Below are 20855 nucleotides of genomic sequence, written 5' to 3' on the forward strand. Positions count from 1 at the left end.
CATAGGCCGACCTCTATCATGTTGCACTCTACAGGTTGAGTTCCCATGACCGACCTCCTTTAGGTCGACCTCCTCCAAGCCGACCTCTATCAAGCCGAGCTCTCATGGCTGACCTCTTTCAGGTCGACCTCTATCATGCCGAGCTCTCTAGGCCGACCTCCATCATGTCAAGTTTCCCAAGTTGACTTCTATCAGTCGAGCTCTCCAAGTTGTCTCCCTCAGGCTAAGCTCCAGACCATCCTCCTAAAGCCGAGCTCTCTAGGACATCTTTAGGCCGAGCTCTTCTAGGCTGACCTCCTCCACCTGAGCTACACAAAGCTCTAGGGCCGAGCTCTAATAGACTTATCACTCCCAGCATGGTCGAGTAGGGTTCTAGCATGGCTAGAACATAATGCTTAATCGATCAGAGCATGATTAAATTATCATGATAATGAAAAATTAACCTCTTAACGCATATTAAGTTACGATTGGGTCGTCGTTAGGCTGACAAGATAAAGACCCATCAAAACTGCTATATATAAAGATCTTAGGTATGAATTTACAAAACATGCACATAATATGTATTAATTGCTAACTAAACGATCATATATTAACTTTAGTATCGAAATAGTTTCTGCAGATACCATCCAAATGAACTTTCGATGAGCTGGAAGCCACTGACGACTCATAAATAGTTAATTTATAACACAATTTGTGCAGTATATAACAACTACGCCCAATCAAAGATACCAAAACAATAATCATATTAATTTTATATATGAAAAAGTAATGTCAAATATAATAAATGTTACCGAGATCAATATAGAAAGAATTCAAATAGTAATGAAAATAAATTAGTTTCAATTTCAAACCTTTAATTTTATTGTACAATAAGAAATAGTAATTCTCTAGTAAAATGAGTCCTTAATTATTGTAATGCTTTCTCTTCTTTATTAATATATTAAAAGCAAAGATCGAAGGCTAAAAAGAAGTAAAATAATTGGATGTGTGCATCTCTTCTTTCTTTGTTTTCTTTCGGTACACACATAGATAAGATATTAGTATTAAAAATATTGTAATTTTAAAATATATTTATATAATAGTGGTAATGAGGTATTGTAAGTAATTAGGTAAATAATAAATTTTTTATGTGAAAAAAAAGAACAATTTCCAAACAAAAACTACTTGCATCAATTAAAATAATTATCTTTTATTATTATTATTACTATCATTATTATTATTATACTATTACTATTATACATGAAGTATTATTATTATTATTATATTATATTATTGATTATTATAAAAATCTATATTTTATCTTTAATACTTAATCTATATATATATATATATATATATATATATATATATATATATATATATATATATATATATAGAATAATAGTATTTATAGGAATTTGGATTTTTTACTGGATTTTTCTATTTTGTTCATACGTGTCGTCTTCAAAAATGTATAGATGGACACTTGTAACATCCCAAAATATAGTAATTACCATAAATTAGAATTAATTACAATTAACAGTTAAAACATGCAGTTTTATACTAAACACAAAAATTCCAAAACCGAACGTTCTTACGTACAAAGGTAAAAATACCATACAGCAGTATTTCAAAGTTTAAAGACGAACGGTTTTACAAACTTTAACCGAACGTCCAAAATCTAGCAGAACATAAAAGCTACAACTAACGAGCGCTCTAGGGCTCGGCTTTAACCTCTACTTCAACCAGATTGGCGTCCTCCAAATTTTCTTCTTCCAGTGTTTCCTCAAGCAACGCCTCTCCGTCTGCTCACATCCACACGGATGGTCATCGCATAGACAAGACAAACGTTCATGGACGAACGACAACACAAGGAAAACAACAAAGGGTAAGCTTAAGTAATTTAATTCATACAACCCATATAAAAATCTAACATATGCAATTAACATACAAGACATATAACAATACATCAAAGCATAAAATAAATCATCCAAATTCTCATAAGACCGACCGTTCGAACTGTATGAATCCATGTAACTACAGACGTTCGTGCACTCGGGTGGTGTGGTAACTGGAAACACTCATCAGCTGCCACCCGAGGTTAGCCCTATCAGTCCAAAGTACTCAATAGGACTAGGACCTTCTGCCATTCCCACACATGACCTACTCCCCTCTACGTAAGGACGAGCACTCACGGAATATCAGGATGAACAACCATCAGCAGTTTTACCATGGTCATACTATACAACTTATCATATTCAAATCAGAGAGACGTTCCTCCTTGGAACGCTCGTTAAAATTCCAAAATCACAGTTTCATCTCATACATGATTCACACCTTTTATAATTCCCTTTAAATCACATTTTCATTCTTAGTTCCACTTTCATAAAAAGACGAACGTTCAGCCCCCTTCATAATGAGGACGAACGTTAATATGGTACAGAGAGAGACACTCGTTTCTGACAGAAGGAAAACGAACGTCCTTCCAATGACGGACGTCATGACCACTTGAATCAGTTAAATGACTGATTTTAGAACGATTCAACTGATACTTAGAATAACTTAAATTTCAAGGACATTAGATTAAATCTAATTGAATAAAGACATCATAAGACTTTTAGATATTAAAACGGATACGAATTTATAAAAGGTACTACCAGTCAGTCAATGACCGAACGCGGTAGCGGATATAAATTTACTGTTTGGACGAACGCTAATTAACTTTATGGACGAACGCTATTTCCATTCAGGACGAACGCTATTTAAATTAAGGACGAACGCTATTATCGCTCGTTGCAATTTACGGAAAGAACGAGCGTTCGGTATAGGACCGAGCGCTACTTATCATTTACCCTTTTAGGACGAGCGTTCGGTCTAAGACCGAGCGCCACTTAGGACGAACGCTCAGTAGATGACTAAGCACTATCTAGAACGAACGCCGGATTATAAGACCGAGCGTTACTAATCTGACTTCAATTATTTACAATCGTTGGATACCACTAGGATGAGCCGAACGCTCAAACCTAGACTTTCACAAGAGGACGCTCGTTCTTAAGCAGAATCCTTTCCAAATGAAAGAACTCTTATTCTAAATCATTTTCAGGGAAAACCGAACGGTAGACGACCGTTCGATGACGAGCGTGCGTTATCAAAGTAAGGACTATTATATTTTCCAGATTTTTTTATCTACAATAACTTCACATTTTTCATACGATTCATATCTTATAATTTATCTCCACCATAAATCTCATACATTACAGAATTCATATTATCATACATACCTTACAGAAATTATCCATTTTCCAATTCATACGTTTCATTCTCAACATACAGTTCATACAATATCACTCATACACAACCAGTACAACAGGGTTCATTCAATCACAGTTAAACATCATGCATTTCATACATCCAGTACACTTCATGCTTTCACACACATCATACAAGTATCAATTAAATTACTAAAGCTTCCCTTACCTGGTTCAGCAGTGAACGCCCTAAGCGAATGCTTTTTAACTTGCCCAAATACAGTTTCCTACCCTCAACGTGCTTCTCAAGTGTCTCACTAAATCTAACCACAAGAAACGTAGACGAACTTAGCTTATACTCTAACATGCAGCTGTACCAGGGTTCGCATGCAACTCAGAAAAAGGTGTTTAGAGTTTGAGAACTTACCGGTCACAGAACTCTAAAGCGTTCGGTTCCAGTGAAAGCTCACGACGCCGAGAATGGTCCTACGGTTTCTGAAATGGGATCGGAGGAGATGATGATGAGTTATCTTAGAGAGAAGATGAAGGAGTTTTAGAGAGAAGTTGGAGAAGAAGAAAAGCAAGAGTTTCGTGAGGAAGAAGGTGAATGCAGGGAATGATGGGAAGTGTTTTCAGAGAAACCATTTTTCTCCCCCACGTCAAACGGACATGCACTCCCGTACTGCCACCTGGTTCCCACTACAGATTTTTGAAACTTCTAACGTGACAGATGGCGTCAGCGCATGCAGAGGGTGATTTCCCTTCCCACGCAGGACGAACGTCCATTCTCCTTATGCCACTTGTTCTCCACTATCTATTTTCAAATGTTCCGGACGTGACACTTGGCAGATGCATGCAGAGTGAGTGTGAGTGCGTTTTGACGTGGCACGGTGCAATTAATGATGATCAGAGTGTAGGGTTTTGGGTGCGTTTCTTAATACAAATTCTGGACAGGATTTTAGAGCATTAATGACGTGATTTGACAGGTGGCAGTGGTTTAAATTTTCGAGACCTTACAACACTAATTTTATATTTTATATATAATATATTAAAAGAAATTTAAAATATCAACATTAGTATATTGTTAATGCTTAGCTGATGACAACACTAATATGGACATGACACATTTTTCATAAAAAATATTAATGTTTTCATGAGTTAATTAATGTGTAATTAAAAGTAGGATGACAAAACACGACAAATTATGTAGATAGATTGTGAGTTGTATAATTTATCATGGTTATCAAATTACGAATATGAATATGATAAAAGTGTTAGATTATTAATTTATTATTTAGTTTATAAAATACTTATTATTATTGATGACCAAAATCTATTGGTAATGCTTAAAATTTGTTGATAAATCAAAAATCGACAACTAAAAATCCATTGATAAAATTGTCATCGGTAAATTTTATCAACGAAATTTCTTTTTTGTAAGTAGTTAGTGATGAAAAAAATCGTCAATAAAATCTGTCGATAAACATCGCAATCTGGATTATCTTCTTCTTCTTTCCCCTCCCTCTTATTCCTTCATTTTTATATTTTCATGAGTTTTGTCACCGATAGAGTACTCCGACCGCTAAATAACCACCGGTCCAACAAATTCAACCAATTTATTTGAGTGAATGAAAATCACAAGGAACCATCTCTCTAACCTATTTTCATGTTCTCAGATACGAGAGAGAAATAGGAAGGGAAGAAAAGCACCAGTGATGTTCCCAATTGCTAAAGAAGCGATGCTAGTAAGGGCTCGCAAGAAAAGCTAAAACTCAAACACCATAGAAAGGAAAGAAGAAGATCTTGTCGGTGATATTGGTGGCCTGCCTAATCCTAAGTGTGATGAGCTAAGTCAACGACAATAATGATGAGGTCTTAAGTTGTAGTATGTGGTGATGGATTGTGAGGAAGAAGATGAAGAAATTTCTTCATCTTTAACAAAAAAAAAATATATGTTAAATTGAACGCGATATTTGAACGAAATCTTCTTCGCTCATTTTACCAATGAATTTATTGACGAAAAAATTTATTGATAAATGAAATATTTATTATCGATTGATTAATCGACAAAAGAATTTATCGCCAATTAAAATTTTAAATTTCGTTGATAAAATCTTTTAGTAATTTAAATTTATCAATAAATTTATTTCTGTCAATAAAATTTGATTGGTAATTTCTATAATGAAACCCATTGAAGGCTTTATCACATAAAATTAGGGGAAAAGAGTTGAATAAACCGTGAGGTTAGAATGCAGGACTTATGTAAGATGGATCAGACTATTAGAGGCCGAGTCACATTATCACCCCTTCTTATAAAGTAAAATTAAGGTTGATTCTTTTAACTTTATATATATAGTATATGTGCTTTTACCAATTCTTCTATTAAAAATTGTAACCTGGTGACAAAATACTCATACGTTACAACCAATCGTAATCATGCCTGTGATACTTGCCATTGAAACCCAGAGGTAAAACTATTCGTGTTGATAATGGCGTTGAATTTTCTATGACTGATTTTTATGCTCTTAAAGGTATTACACACCAAACTACTTGCGTTCAAACACCATAACGTATTGTTTCAAAGTACAAAATTTTCACTGGATTTTAAGAAATATTTTTTTTTTAAGAAATGTCTTTTTAAAGTCTTTTCAAAACATATTGATTTTAATATATTCATTTTTTAATATATTTTAAGATATCAAAATCAGTTAGCATAGCAAGAATAAAAACAAAATCCAAATTGTTTTTTGTTCCATACATAAAAAGAATTGTCACACAAGAGTATGTAGAAATACGTTAATATTATTTGAGTTGAACTCAATTATTATGTTCTAATTGAAATGTAAACCCACTTTCGTCCCACTTACCTAAGTCAGAATTTTAACGCAAAGTTAATAAAGACTTTCTTAATTACTATAACGTACCTATTGTCATTAGAGATCAGATTGCATTAATTGTTAAATCCTCTTAAAAGAATCATACAATTAAATGCTTGCAACTACTTCTTATAAATAAAAAAGTACGTCTTATTTATTTTTTCAGTATCATAGTTGCTTATCATCATTTATATTTTTTCCTCTCTTTACCCCTTTCATTTTTTTTAATATTTACGAAGAATTAATGCAATTTCTCTTTATTTCTATTCACACATTTGAGGAGTAGAAAAACAAAATAAGTAAAGTGTTATAAAAATTCAAAGTCATTAATAATGATCACTTTCATCAATTTAAGAAAAGATATTGAAATAAAAGAATTCGATTGGGTGTGTGTTGGCATATTAATTCAAATAATAAAAAGTAATTACATAAATAACTACAATAATTTTGGGTAACCTATTTTTTATGATTTTTTAATTTTTAATTTTAAAAATCAAGTTATTTTTAAAACTAGATGTAGTTTTTATCTAACCAGCTTTTGGTGATTGCGCATAATTCATATCCGATCATGTAATTAAAGTTTGGTATTAACTACAAGACATGAGATGACACAAACATGTGATATGTTTTCCTATTCCAGAAACACTGAATAAACAATGAATACATAATTTAAATTAAATCATTTTATTTTTTTAATCATTTGTATAGATCCTTTGTAAAAAATATTTATATTGACTTTTTTAAAAAAATTATTTTTAATTTATGAACAAAATAATTTTTAACTGAGTTTGATTTTCCTTTTTCTTTTTTTTAGAAGTGCTAATGATTCTTTTAAGGTTTCAATATTACAATACCTTACATAACTTTAAATCCTTTCAAGCTTAATATACCTTTTTTTTCTCAATTTATCTTTTAGAGATTTCAATTGTCCAATTATTACAATCTTAAAACCACATTCTTTCTTAGTTATAAACCATATATAGTAATATATAACGTATTCTTAAGTGGTAGCCTCAACTTGTTTATGGGTATCTTGATTAATTCACAACTATATTCTACGTTTGTCTTTTATAGAATTTATGATTATATTCTAAACAATTAATTCACAACTATAAATTTAGTCAAGTGAGTGAAATAATTTCTATGAATTAACTTTTAAATTTTAAACTAATGTAGATAAAGTCTTCGAATTTTTGTATGAATAAGTGGAATAATAACAGATAGATCCAGGAGAAAAGTGTAAAAGTATTTTCAGTTTTCTAACTTCTTTGAAAGAAAATACCGAATATATTTAACATCATCAATGAGCCATTAAGAAATTTATAAATATATAAATATATCATTTTTAATTTAAAATATTAAAATAATAAATATCACGAAAAATATTTATATATTATTATTCTTCTCTGAAAACATTCAATTACTATTAAAATTTCAAACAAAGTAAAGATTAAAATTTTATTTTGGTTCTTTAATTCTTAAAAAAAAAAATAGATGTTTAACTTTTATTTAGTTTAATTTAGTCTTTTAATTTTAAAAAATGTTTTAATTAAATCATTTACATTAAATTGATGTTAGATTTCTCTTATAATTTATACATTAAATCACTTTACCTAACAAACAACATTAATTTGAATGTTTATATTTATTTTAAGTAAAATGATTTGATATTTCAACTAAAATTTAACATCAATCTAACAAAAAAAATCTAATAAGATATTTTTAAAAATTAAAAAATTAAATTAAACCAAATAAAAATTAAGAACTTAATTAAAAAAATTTTAAGAATTAGAGCGAATTTTAAGCAACAGTAAATTAGTTTTACATGGTATGTATGAAAAGTAATCCAAAATTGAAATAAAAGAATGTTGAAATTGTACTTAGAAAATTGACTTGACATATATCCACCACGTGTAAGATTTAAATACGCAAATGTACGATTATTCTTATGAAAAAATCATTAATAAAAATAATAATTAGATATTGAGTGTAAGATGTGTCGCACTCAAATTCACAAAATTGGTGTAACAAAAATCAAGCATCAATAAACTGTTTTTAAAATAATATCCATTTATATAAATACAGAAGCATTCATCTCCACACAAAAAATACATAATTTTCCACGAAGCTTCTAACTGTCACCAAAATCATCCTTAAATAACAAAGCACTTCCTTCCCACCTAATTTCGTTTCCTACTCATTACAACTGTCCAAACAATTTTTCCAACATTACCGCCACCAAAACTATGCACATGTTTTCCACTATCATAATACAGTAACCATTATTTAATATATTTATTTCATTTCTAAAATAAATAAATAAAATGGAATCTTCAAACGCTGATTCAATTGGTTACTTTGTAATAATGGTAACACAAAACGTAGTCATTCTGACCGTTTGAGAAAAGGCATTATATATATATAGTATATGAATTCCCACTTACAGGTTGGACAACACTCAACCCAATTCGGTGAATGATAATGACTTAAATTTTAAATGATATTATCAACACTTTTAACTGAAAATAGACACCTTCTCTTTTTTAAAATTTTAAATTTTAAAAGAAATTACAATTGAATAGATTTTATAATATTAATATCACATACATATTGTATAAATGTTAAATAAACAGTTACACATAATTTAAGTTTCAAGATATTCATAATCCCAATGATTATATTTGTTTCAAGTGTGATTTTTTTCATAGGAATAACTTTTTATATACTTTCACGAAAGATTAAAAATTATAATATTAAAAATTTCATGTTCACTGTAAATAAAGTGTGTCAATAGTTAATAGTTTATATGTGAGTATAAATAGAACTTTGATATAAAATTTATTTCTTAAAATTGTATTATATTTATCTTAAGTCTATCATTTATTCATATATATATATATATATATATCATTTATTTATATATATATATATATATATTTATGTTCAAGACGTATATGTCTTGATGTATAAACTATATTGAAAATTTCACATCAAATTAAAGATAATAAATTTACCAATATAAATGAATACAAGCTTTCTCAAATCGATTTTATAGAATTATAAAGAATTATAAAATAAATTAATATATGAAATCAAAATACCGCATATAATCCAAAATATTAAAACAATATATTATGAATTCTTTTACTTGAAATTGTTGTTTCTTGGAAAATGTAAAACTATCAAGCCAAAATCTAAAATTATGCAATCATATTTTGGTAATTTAATGAAGATATTAGATGAAGAGAACTAATGAATATTTCTATAACATCAATTTTACAGGGAACGTGTAAAACATTAGTTTGTTACAACAATGTGTTAATATATATAATAAAGAGAGTAATTTGTTATGCAAATAAGATAAGTTAGTTTAGAAGTTTAACCTTATACTAATATTTGTAAGTTAATAATAATCATATATTTACCGTTGATAAGATGTTTGGTAAGTTTTATATATTTAACTATATATAATATTGATTATTATATATTTAATTGAATAATTAGTTTATTATAGTGTATATCATGTTTATGTGATTATATTTTAATAAGAGAATAAATAATTTAGTGCTATGTAAAATTTTTATAATAGTTTTATTTTATTATTTATATTAAGAAGTGAATTTTAAATTTAACTCTAAGATATATTTCTTTATGTCACATATACATCTTAAGTATAATTATATATATATATATATATATATATATATATATATATATATATATATATATATATATATATAAAGATTAATAAAACAATAAATATTTTTATAGAAGATGATATCATAAATTAAATAAATAATAAATTTTGTTAAGATAAACTTTAATTTATGACTCTAATATTATATTAAAAATAAATTTAAGTTTAATTTAATTTTACAAAATTGATTTATATAATATGGTTTACACTCTTTTATATATCATAAAATGTGTCTTATTTTTTTACTCGATATAAGATTAAATTATTTAATATAAACAAGATATAACCGAAAAACTAATGTTGAAAGTGTATGTTTGATTGACTTGAATATCTAAAAGTTTTTTCAAGATGTCGTCCAACAACAAAACTTAAGCTTAGTTTGACAACAACCCAATCGGTTGATTAATACATTATGCATTCTCACTTACAGGTTGGACAACACTAAATCCAATTCGGTGAATGATATTGACTTTGGATAACTAGCACACTCTCCGTATTTGCTACTACTATGCATTCTCATACTCGTTTTTATGTTTTCACATTCTTTTAAATATTAAATATCTTTTATAATAATTAAAATTACAAAATAAAAAATATATAATATCATCAAAACTTTTTTAAAAACACATGTTTCCTTTTCTTAAAATATTAAATGTTAAAATAAATTACAATTGGATAGATTTTAAAATAGAATATCAAATAAATATTGAATAAATGTGAAACAAACAGTACAAAAAAAAATGGTTACATATAATTGAAGTTTTATGACAATTATAATCCCAACAACTATTTTTGTTCTAACTTTGATTCCTTTCTATACTGGAATACAATTTTATATTATTTGACAAAAAGACATTAAACAGATTAAAAATCAATGAGTAATGAAACAAACTGTTAGAACTCATTAAAACGCATCCAAAAACCCTAAGTAGTGAGATCCAAGTGTCAAGAAGGAAATGAGTATCTCAGTTAGTGGAAAACAGGTGACTGCAAGAGAGTGGTCGTTCGTTTTGGGTGACGGCAGTATTTAAAGCCAAATTTCAAATAACGTGCCACTTCTCTGCATGCCTTTCTTCTTCTCCAAAACGCTGAAACTCTTTTTTCCTCATTCTCTCTAAAATCTTCTCCTTCTCTTTAAGAAAATCTCACCATTTCTTCTTCCGATCACCTCTCAGGCACTGCTGGAACACTCCCAGCATCAAGAGCTTCCATTTAAACCAATCGTGATTCTGAGCTGGTGAGTTTCCTTCTCTTTAAGCACATTCGTTCATTCTCACATGCAACTCTCTATTTCTGGTTGCCTGATGGGATAATATAATTCTAAGTGTTTATGGTTTTTCTGTTTGGTTTAGTGCTCATAAAACGGGAGTGTCGAACGTTAGTTCTTTGGTAGAGGGAAGCTCTATTCTGCTTCGTTTAAGCGTTCGGTTACGTATAAAGGTAAGGGAAGCTTATATAATTTGATTAAATTCTTGTTTGAACGTTGGCATGGTTGCATGATACGCTGTTTGATTATTTGATGAATATGAGATATGTGTGTACTGCTTGTTTGGACGTGTGGATGGATGAATGATGCATGTTGTGAATTGAGTTGAGATAGGCCTTGATATTCAAACTGTGGTAGTTTGAGTAAAGGTGGTAGTATGGTTGAGAGTTGTTAACGAGCGTTCGGTTCTTCTTGGGAGTACATGGTCTTACCTGAGTCTCATATTTTGGGAATAGAATCTAAGAGTTTTCCTATAATACTACATAGGATTTGTTAAACTTTGACCGAGAGTTCGTATTAACCATTCCGTTCCCCTTTGAGCGTTCGTCTATATTAGGTTCTCTTATACAAGGAATTACGGTAATAACGATCGTGTTATAATATTAGAAATGTATGAATGAGTGTTCGGCCTAAGTGTAGTTCTTCTTTAGACTTCCTAAACAATTTAGTTAATGTGTTATATACTACCTAAAGTCGTAGACATTATCGTTCTTTTCATTCAGAATAAGTGGTGACTCAATTGTATATATATTTTCATTCAGAATAAGTGGTGACTCAATTGTATATATATATTCATTCGTTTTCTGTGAGTTATTAGCGATCGGTCTTGGACCAATCTTTCAGTCTCAGTAGCGCTCGTTCCTGATAAGCACTTGGTCTTGGACCAACGCTCGTTCAATAGTGTTTGGTTTCTACAGGGCTCGGTCTTAAACCAAGCACTGGGTCTTGTTTTCTGTAATATAGTATTACTGTGCTTAAAATCAGAGTCTTTATTCAAACTAGATAGCGTTCGTTAATTCATAGTTTCTCATCAGTATTATTATTTAGTATAAATCATGTTGGTCTTAAAAAGGTGTTCGGCCTAGAGTCTTAGTACTCGGCCTAGGCTTCGTGGCGTCCGGTTTGAACTCTTAGGAGTCTGTTTATTGAAGTAGATGAGTAGCGCTCGGTCTTATTATACTAGTCGTACTTGGGTTATGATAAGAACGTATGATCTTATTTCATTGGAATATGTGGATTATAAAGTCTGTGAGAATTTGAAATGTGATGTGTATGAAATAGTTCGATTATGAACGAGTATTACAGGGAGGGATATCTCAGCAAGTGGTTATTGATTTGTAAAGTATGAATGTGGGCAAAGCTTAGCGGGCATTCATCCTGATATTCCATGATTACTCGTTCTCATGTAGAGAGGAGTAAGTCACGTGTGGGAATGGCAGGAGGTCCTAGTCCATAAGGTTAACTTGGACGGAACGGATCAACCTCGGGTGGCAGCTGTTGAGGGTATCCCAGTTACTACATCACTCGGGTACACGAACGTCGTAGCTACACAAGATTCATACAGTCCGGACAGTTAGAGTCATGTGGTCGTTATTTGCATGCATGGATGTATGAATTATGATGTGGTCATTGTTGGTTTTGTTATGAATGTTGTATGTTGTGATTGAATAAATTAAATTACATAAGCTTACCCTGTTTATCATTTTTTTTCTGTGTGATACGTCCTGTCGTTGTCCTGTTGCAATGATCATCCGTGTGGAGGTGAGCAGAAGGAGAAGAGCTGCTGGAAGAAGTATTGGAAGACGCGGAGGAAGTGAAGGCCGAACCTTAGGGACGTTCGGTCTGATATTAGCTTTATATTTTGTAAGACCGCTCGGTATGAGTTCCTTTTGTATAACGTTCGGTCTAGTGACAGTTAGAGTAGTGGTAACTAGCGTTAGTTTTTAATTCCCTGCTGTTATATAAGGCCGTTCGGCCGTAATTGTATTTAGCCGAGCGTTAAACTGATTTGTAGTATTGTTAACATGTGATTATTCTTTATATGGTTTTACACTGTATTTTTGGGATGTTACACAAATTAATATAAGATATTAAAATATTTCTTTAAACTCAAAATCTTAAAATATATATTATGAGTTTAGACTTGAAATTGTTGGTATTTGGGAAATATAAAGTAGGAAGGGCTGAACTAAGATTATGTAATTATGTTTCGGTAAGTTTAATAATTTTATATAACTTAAAAATTGAGGTTAATAATAATTTAAATATATTTTTTTCTTTTTACTTTCTGATACGTCTTCTAATAATAAAATTGTGATGAATATTCAACATTCCAAAAAAAGACAATACGTTGAATGTGGTCATTAATTCTAATGATATTTTTTGTGAATAATATTTCAGCGATGATTAATCATATCATTTAAGATTGAAACAAATCATATTTTAGAATGAAGAATCATTGATTCACATGTTAAAAAGATCTAATAAGAAATGATAGTTAGTAAGTCTAATGTTCTACTAGTATTGTTAGGTAGTAAGTGTAATAATCTTCTAGAGTTAGTTTATCACAACAATTTGTTAAACAAGATCTAATAAGAAATGATAGGTAGTAAGTCTAATCCTCTACTAGTATTTGTAAATAATTAATAATAATGTATTTAATGTTGATAAGACGTTTGGTAGGTTTTATATTTAACTATATCTATAAAATTGATTATTATATAATTAATTGAATAATTAGTTCATTAGTGTATTTTATGATTTTTATGTGATCATATAAGAGAATGAATAATTTGGTAGTACCAGATCTAAAGAGAACATGTAAAATTTCCATTATAGTTTTATTTTATTATTTGTACCTACTTAATATGAACAACTATAATGTGTAAAGTGTTGTAAAGTGCATGCTTTATTAGACTTGAGGTTGTCCTACAACAAAACTTAAGTTCATTTTGAATCAATGATGAAAAGAAGTAAATAAAATACACCAAACCAAACTGATAGCACAAACTAAAAACTAACTGAGGCTATGACCTAAAAAAAGAAAACCACGTGCTGATCGACATTTGATTTATCTTTTCGGAAAAAGAAAGTTCTAACCTCATTCTCTTAATTAATCTTCTCTCTCTCTCTCTCAGAAGTAAAAAAAGAAAGAGTGAATCTATCCAAATAGAATTGAATTTTGGAGACTGAAAGAGAGAGGACAAAGTCAAATGACAGTGAAATATGGAGCCAACCAACTGCCTATAGTTAATGTTGATTTTGACCTAACATAATGTTCCAGGATGTCCAGGTACGATACTATATATATGTGTGTGTGCCTGCATTGTAATATACACACAACCCTCAAATTAATTATTCATGTGAAGTACACCCTCTGCAAGTTTTTTCTCACATTTACAATGAACCTATCTACTCTTCCCTTACTTCTACTGCTCTTCCAAGTGGCTCATTTTGTTTCTTATGAAGCTGCTTCCGTTCTAGATGGCCTCAAATCCTATTCCCAGCTTGATCTTCCTCACTCGGTTTTTGGTTCTGAAAGTGCAGCCTTCGATTGCCATGGTAAAGGACCATATGTCGGAGTTTCTGATGGTAGAATCCTCAAGTGGCATGACACAAACAAACAGTGGATTGACTTTGCAGTTACCTCTCCACACAGGTATATATATATATATATATATATAGATAAACTATAATGAGTGTTGTAATCTGCATACAAATTGCATCTGCATGAACCCAACTACTGCTGAACAATAATATTAATCAAGGAAAAAAAATAAAAACAACACTGTGCTATGCCGTGTGTTGTCAACAATATTATTCTTAATTAGGACCGGTCCCCGCCTTAAGAATGTTGTGTTGGAAGAGCGAAGGAACTGTCTTGTCTCCAACCTGAGACCAATGAGGGTGCTGCTATGTTCAAACCAAAGACCAGGGTTCAGTTTCAGACACATTTATCTTAGTTCTCATAATACACTCTTGATCATTCCTTTGTTCTCTTTTTTTTTTGTGGTACTCGCACACCCTCTTTCTTTTTCTTGATTTGGACCACAACTAAACCTTTTCTCAAGAGAATTTCATAAACCAATTTGATCAGAGAATTAGATCATTTTGATTTGAACATGTCCTGAAAAAACACAAGAGCACTGTTCAACAGAAAATCTGTGTGGTCACTAGCTGGTCCAGATAATTAAGAAAATTGATACAGTATAGTATTAGTCAAAAACAGGATAACATGGGTGTGGAAAATGAGTTTGAATTTTTTTACTTAAAATTGTTAAATTTTATTATTTCTTTTAAATAAATATATTATGTAGAGTATCAGAGATACTCTATTATAAAGAGACGACAACCGTTAGTTCCATTAACGAAAGTCCTCATGTTATCTGCATACAAATTGTTGTTGTTATTTAACTATTTATTTATGAACAATGAAGCAAAATCCTTTCTCAGCATACAAGTTTGTGAACTAAACTTACTTCAATTCTAGTTTATGTGATATATTATTCAATACAATATAATGTTATACTGTCATCAATCTACAATAACTATTTCATAATTTTATATTAGATTCTTGCTTGATATATTATATAATAGAGTAAATTATAGTGACAAATTTTGAATTTTGTTGAATTTATTTTAATATTTTTCATTTTTTTTACCTTTACACTATCTTCACTGCATTATTTGAAAACCATATGTGTATGCTCATGGTTCCTATAAATAATACACATAAATAGAATTATAAAACGTGATCATCTAACACGAAGATGTTTTTGTCGGTTTCGAGTTTAATTTAGTTGGAGTGAGTAATAGTTTATATAACAATCATGTCCTTGTGTGAAACTCCAAATATGTGTAATCCTAAACCACTTTAAAAGGTGTCAGTAAATAGAAAAAAAAATTGTTTTTTTCTAGAAACCATAAAAGTTGATTTCTATAACAAGTACGATAACATTATAGTGAAAATTAGGGCAGTTTTGAAATAAATAAAAAAGTAATTATTGGTTCTATTTAGAAGTAATTGAAGTTGAAAAAAACAGTTTGGAAGGTGTATAGAAACAAGAATTCCTCCGAAAATAAAGATTTAGTGTTGGTGTTGATATTGTTGTTTTTGTATGAAAGGGGGAAGTTGATGTGGAAGCCAGGCTGTGTAGGTTAGCTTTAGGATTTTCTTTTTGTTGTTGATAGTTATCCATCGTTTTCAGTTATAGACAATTATACAAATGCTCATTTATTAGGAATGGACAATACCAATTTCACCCTCATTCCTCCATTTAGTTATTGCTGTCTTCTGCCTCGCCCTCTCTTAACCCCACTCATAAATGAATCACTCTGTCAATTTCTTTAGTCCACTAATTAAATTCAAATATCCTAAAAATAATTATTTCTAAAAAAAAAACCTTGAAAAAATGTCACTCTCCCATGCAAATTTGCATCTTTACTACAACCACAAAATACTTGTTTAACTAAGGGTTTATGGGAGCTTGTTTAATGTAATTTTTTTGGGTAATGATATAATGTAATGTGTTCAACCACTGGTATATAGATATGAGACCAGTTCTGTGATATAATGGTGCAGTACTGGTTTGTAGTTTAGCAAACTAATAATGGGTTATTTGAATCAATGAAGTGTACTATATATATTGTTTAGATGATTTTATTGTTCAATATCTGATAAAATATAAAGATGTAGATAAAACTATGGTATAATAAAGTAAGATAAATATTAATTTATGAATTATTTAGTGAGTATTGTCATAAAAAAGTATACAATAATGGTGATAGTCATTAGCAGGATCACATTAGTGATAATATGAATTATGATAATTATAACATGATGATAATGATTATAATAATTATAATGATCACAAGAATAAGTGTAATACGTAATGATAGAAGTAATAATAATATAGTTATAATAAACATAGTTATAAAAATAATAGTTGTAGAAATAATAATAATAATAATAATAATAATAATAATAATAATAATAATATATTATTATTATTATTATTATTATTATTATTATTATTAATATGATTGTTGTTTTATGATGATAATGGAATGTATATGACCTTAGTGATGAGAATTATGATGGGTAATCACCGCTAAAATGCTGTGATAATAACAAATGTTAATAACAAAAAATATTCATAGAGATGGGATAATAGAGATAACATCGTTTAAATTAAATAATTACGCAAACAAGGCTTTTAGAAAATTAATAAATAAAAATATTTTCTCCTTAAAGATTTTTTTTTTCATTTGTTAGAGATACTTTTGAAATGTGAATTAAATTATAAGAACTTGCAGACATATTATTTGAAGCACGTATAATATGACTTTTTTTTTTAAAAAAAAAAAAACCTAATTTTAAAGCTGTGCAGTTCAGGTTCTGAGATTAAATGTCAGAAAACTAATATTTACAAAAAGCTTTCAGTATTTTTTCTTCTTAAAATATGTAGATAAAAAGTTCTTAAAGCATACCTTAGATACAATTCCGAAAATAAATACCATAAAAGTTGTGTGTTTAAGTATTATGATACTTCACTATTAATAAGCGTAAAATATTGTTGCTCTCTAAGTACATCTAAACAAATACTTTAAAGCATAATAATATATATTAAGAATACATTTTTATAGTAGGTATTTGATACAAGTTAAACTCCTTAGATAATGCATTTACTTAATGTATTTAAAAGAATGTGCACATGATAATAATTGTTAGTCAAACAACCATATTAAAGAAAATTATGAGTTTTTTTTAATGTAAAATAGTGAATCAAATGTGATAATGCAATTAGTTAAGTGTTATACTTATCAATAATTTCATTATTTTTTCAAATACTATAAAGTTATGAAGGATCTTCTATCCATCTAAGAGTCATCTAGAGAGTATATGAGTCATTTGCATGCCAACATATATATTTTGTGACCTCAAATTAAAATCAGTTATTAGTCTTTTATCTCATTTTGTTTATCGTTTAAAAAAAATGATGCAAAAATTAAAAATATAATAAGATTTATGATTTCATAATACACATACAAATGTTAATATTTTTCGTACAAAATGCAATTAGATTATTTGTTATCTCTGTTTGTTTTTCTCATTTCACAACAAATAATTAATAGAATAAAAATATTTAATGTTCATTGATTTTGATGACAGTATAGCATCAAACAAAAAGGAAGTAGGACCATGATTTTTCGAAAATAAAAAATAAAAAACAGAAAAAATATTTAACGAATTAAAATAAACATTTTTTTATTTCTGTCTACTTTTTATTTAATATATTTAATTGGTTGAATGGGGACACCAGGTTAAAATAGACTAACAATGAACCCACCTTTTGGAAAATTTATTTCATGCGATGGCTCACAAATAGACTATACATTTTTATTATTTAAAATTTATTTAAAAACTTTAAAAAATATTTATATCTTGTTGCTTAACTAATAACTCTCTCATCTGATTTTATAAATCTCAATAAAGTTTGACCAATATTTTAATCTTAAAAAACTGTGTTAAACTTTTTCCCTAACACTTCTTGATAGAATAAGATTTCATTTGTTAATTTTTTTACTAAAGAAAACTATAGTTGGCAACAAGGTTATTCTTTCTAACATCTTAAAAAGTATTACATTGGCAATATTCTAACAGTTTAGGTAAAATTCTCAGTGTTTTTCTTACTTGTGATGCGATTATGCAGGGACAAGAAAGTGTGTGATGGGTTAACAGACGAAAGCATGGAATCAATCTGTGGAAGACCATTGGGTCTGAAATTCAACAGTGTGACTTGTGATCTGTACATTGCAGATGCATACTTTGGGCTTCTCAAGGTAGGACCAGCAGGTGGCGTGGCTAAGCAGTTAGCCACTTCTGCAGAAGGGGTTCCGTTTATGTTCACAAATGCCTTGGACATTCACCCCAAAACTGGTGAAGTTTATTTCACAGATAGCAGCATCCTATTCCAGAGAAGGTAAATTCTCAACCCATGTTAACTTCTTAAATTCGAATGCTTTGTGAGTGATCAGTGTTGTGCTTTCTGTGAAAAAAAAAAGGGTCTACATGTCGATAATTCTGAGCGGGGACAGAACTGGAAGGTTGCTGAAATACGTGCCCAGTAGCGGAAGAGTGTATGTGTTGGTGAAAGGTTTGGCATTCCCCAACGGTGTGGCGCTGAGCAGGGACAGCTCCTTCATTCTGGTGGCGGAATCAACCACTTTTAAGATTTTTAAAATTGCGCTGAGCGGCGGCAACAACATAGAAACTTTTGCGCAGGTTCCGCGTTCCCCAGATAACATAAAGAGGAACGCAAAAGGGGAATTTTGGGTGGCACTTAACAGCGGGAGGGGAAGGATCAATGGTTTGGAAAAGGAAACAGAAGTTGAAGCGACGGTTCCGTGGACAACAGATCCCGTGGCGATTAAATTTGATGCAGAGGGGAATGTTGTTGAGGTGTTGGATGGAAGATATGGACAACAGCTTAACTCTGTTAGTGAAGTGGAAGAACATGATGGAAGTTTGTGGATAGGTTCTGCAGTGCAACCTTACGTTGCTGTCATCAAACCCTAGTTTTTCTGTCTGGTTGTTTAGTGTGTTTTCTTTCTGTCTTTTTTATATCAAAACTCCATTTGTTTTGATGAAATAAGATTGATTTTATTCCAATGTTTAATGAAATTCTCACTAATGGGCTATACTCCCGTGTTAAGTACTTTCTAACAAAAACTACTACAATTCCGCTGCCATTGACGTACCAAGCCACAAATTTCACTGTAGAGACTATAAAAAGACAAAACAATCATTTCACAACTACCATATTAATATTTTAATTATATTTTTTTTATTTTGTAGCTTAAAATATTAATATTTTTCTATTGTTTTTTATTGCCAAATAATTTTTTATATAATAAATATAAACTATTTGGAGTTCTCTAATCTATTTGGAGTTCTCCAATCTATTTGCTGAAGATATTTCCTTCTTAAATTTCCCCTTTTCTTATGGTAACTATATCATTCGGTTGAAAAAATTTATCTCATGTACCTTGAAAGTTAACTCTCTACATAACATATTTTAAACAAATAAATCACTGAGTATAAAAAATATCATTCAAATTGTGGCACAACTACAATGAATTTGTATGTTTCGTCCTATGACAATATCCTCAACTTTGCACATGACATTTTTGTCTTCTCCCACCACTCCTGGCACTTGACTAGATTTGCAAATGAGATGTATACAATTTGAAGTAGATATGTTCTTCAACAAGGAATTTTTGAACTGTGATGTTGCAACGTTGGAACAACATCCCACCTGTATTACCTACAAGAAACTGTTATAAAACAAGCGATGATAGTATATTGCAAAAGCTAACAAACAGTTAGTTGCAAAATTTAAAACCCTTATTCTTGTTGTCGTGATTCACTGCCACACCGAAGATCTTGGTCCAACCGATTGTTGGATTTTATTTTCCTTCTTCCGCAAGTTTTGATGGTTGTGAACACTGAGTTGTTGCTGGATTTTTTCTTCCACAAATCTAGGGATTTTTGGCCCATCATAAAATCACTCATCCACCTATTAAAATAAATAGGTGCCCCATTCTTCATCCAAAAATACAACTCACTCTTCTCTCTTTTCTGTCTTTTATCTTCTTATATCCCAAGTTAACTTTGGTATATTTAAAAGAGTATTTAGATTTTCAAAAAAATCAAATAAGTTTTTGTTCTATCCTTAAAAAACTTGCACAATATATATTAAATAAGTTCTTAATAACAATGAATATAC

The 20855-nt window shown here is 29.9% G+C and overlaps 1 protein-coding gene across 1 annotated transcript; it reads left to right on the plus strand.

Annotated features, from left to right (window-relative positions):
• The first annotated feature begins 14410 nt into the window (after positions 1-14410).
• On the plus strand, positions 14411-19750 carry LOC108339084 (protein STRICTOSIDINE SYNTHASE-LIKE 10). The gene is made up of 3 exons (XM_017576238.2): positions 14411-14725; positions 18780-19049; positions 19132-19750. Exons 1-3 carry the CDS (start codon positions 14469-14471, stop codon positions 19643-19645), a joined length of 1041 nt encoding a protein of 346 aa, XP_017431727.1. The 5' UTR covers positions 14411-14468; the 3' UTR covers positions 19646-19750.
• The last annotated feature ends 1105 nt before the right edge of the window (positions 19751-20855 follow it).

Source organism: Vigna angularis, chromosome 1 (genome assembly GCF_016808095.1).
Source record: "Vigna angularis cultivar LongXiaoDou No.4 chromosome 1, ASM1680809v1, whole genome shotgun sequence".
NCBI lineage: Eukaryota > Viridiplantae > Streptophyta > Magnoliopsida > Fabales > Fabaceae > Vigna > Vigna angularis.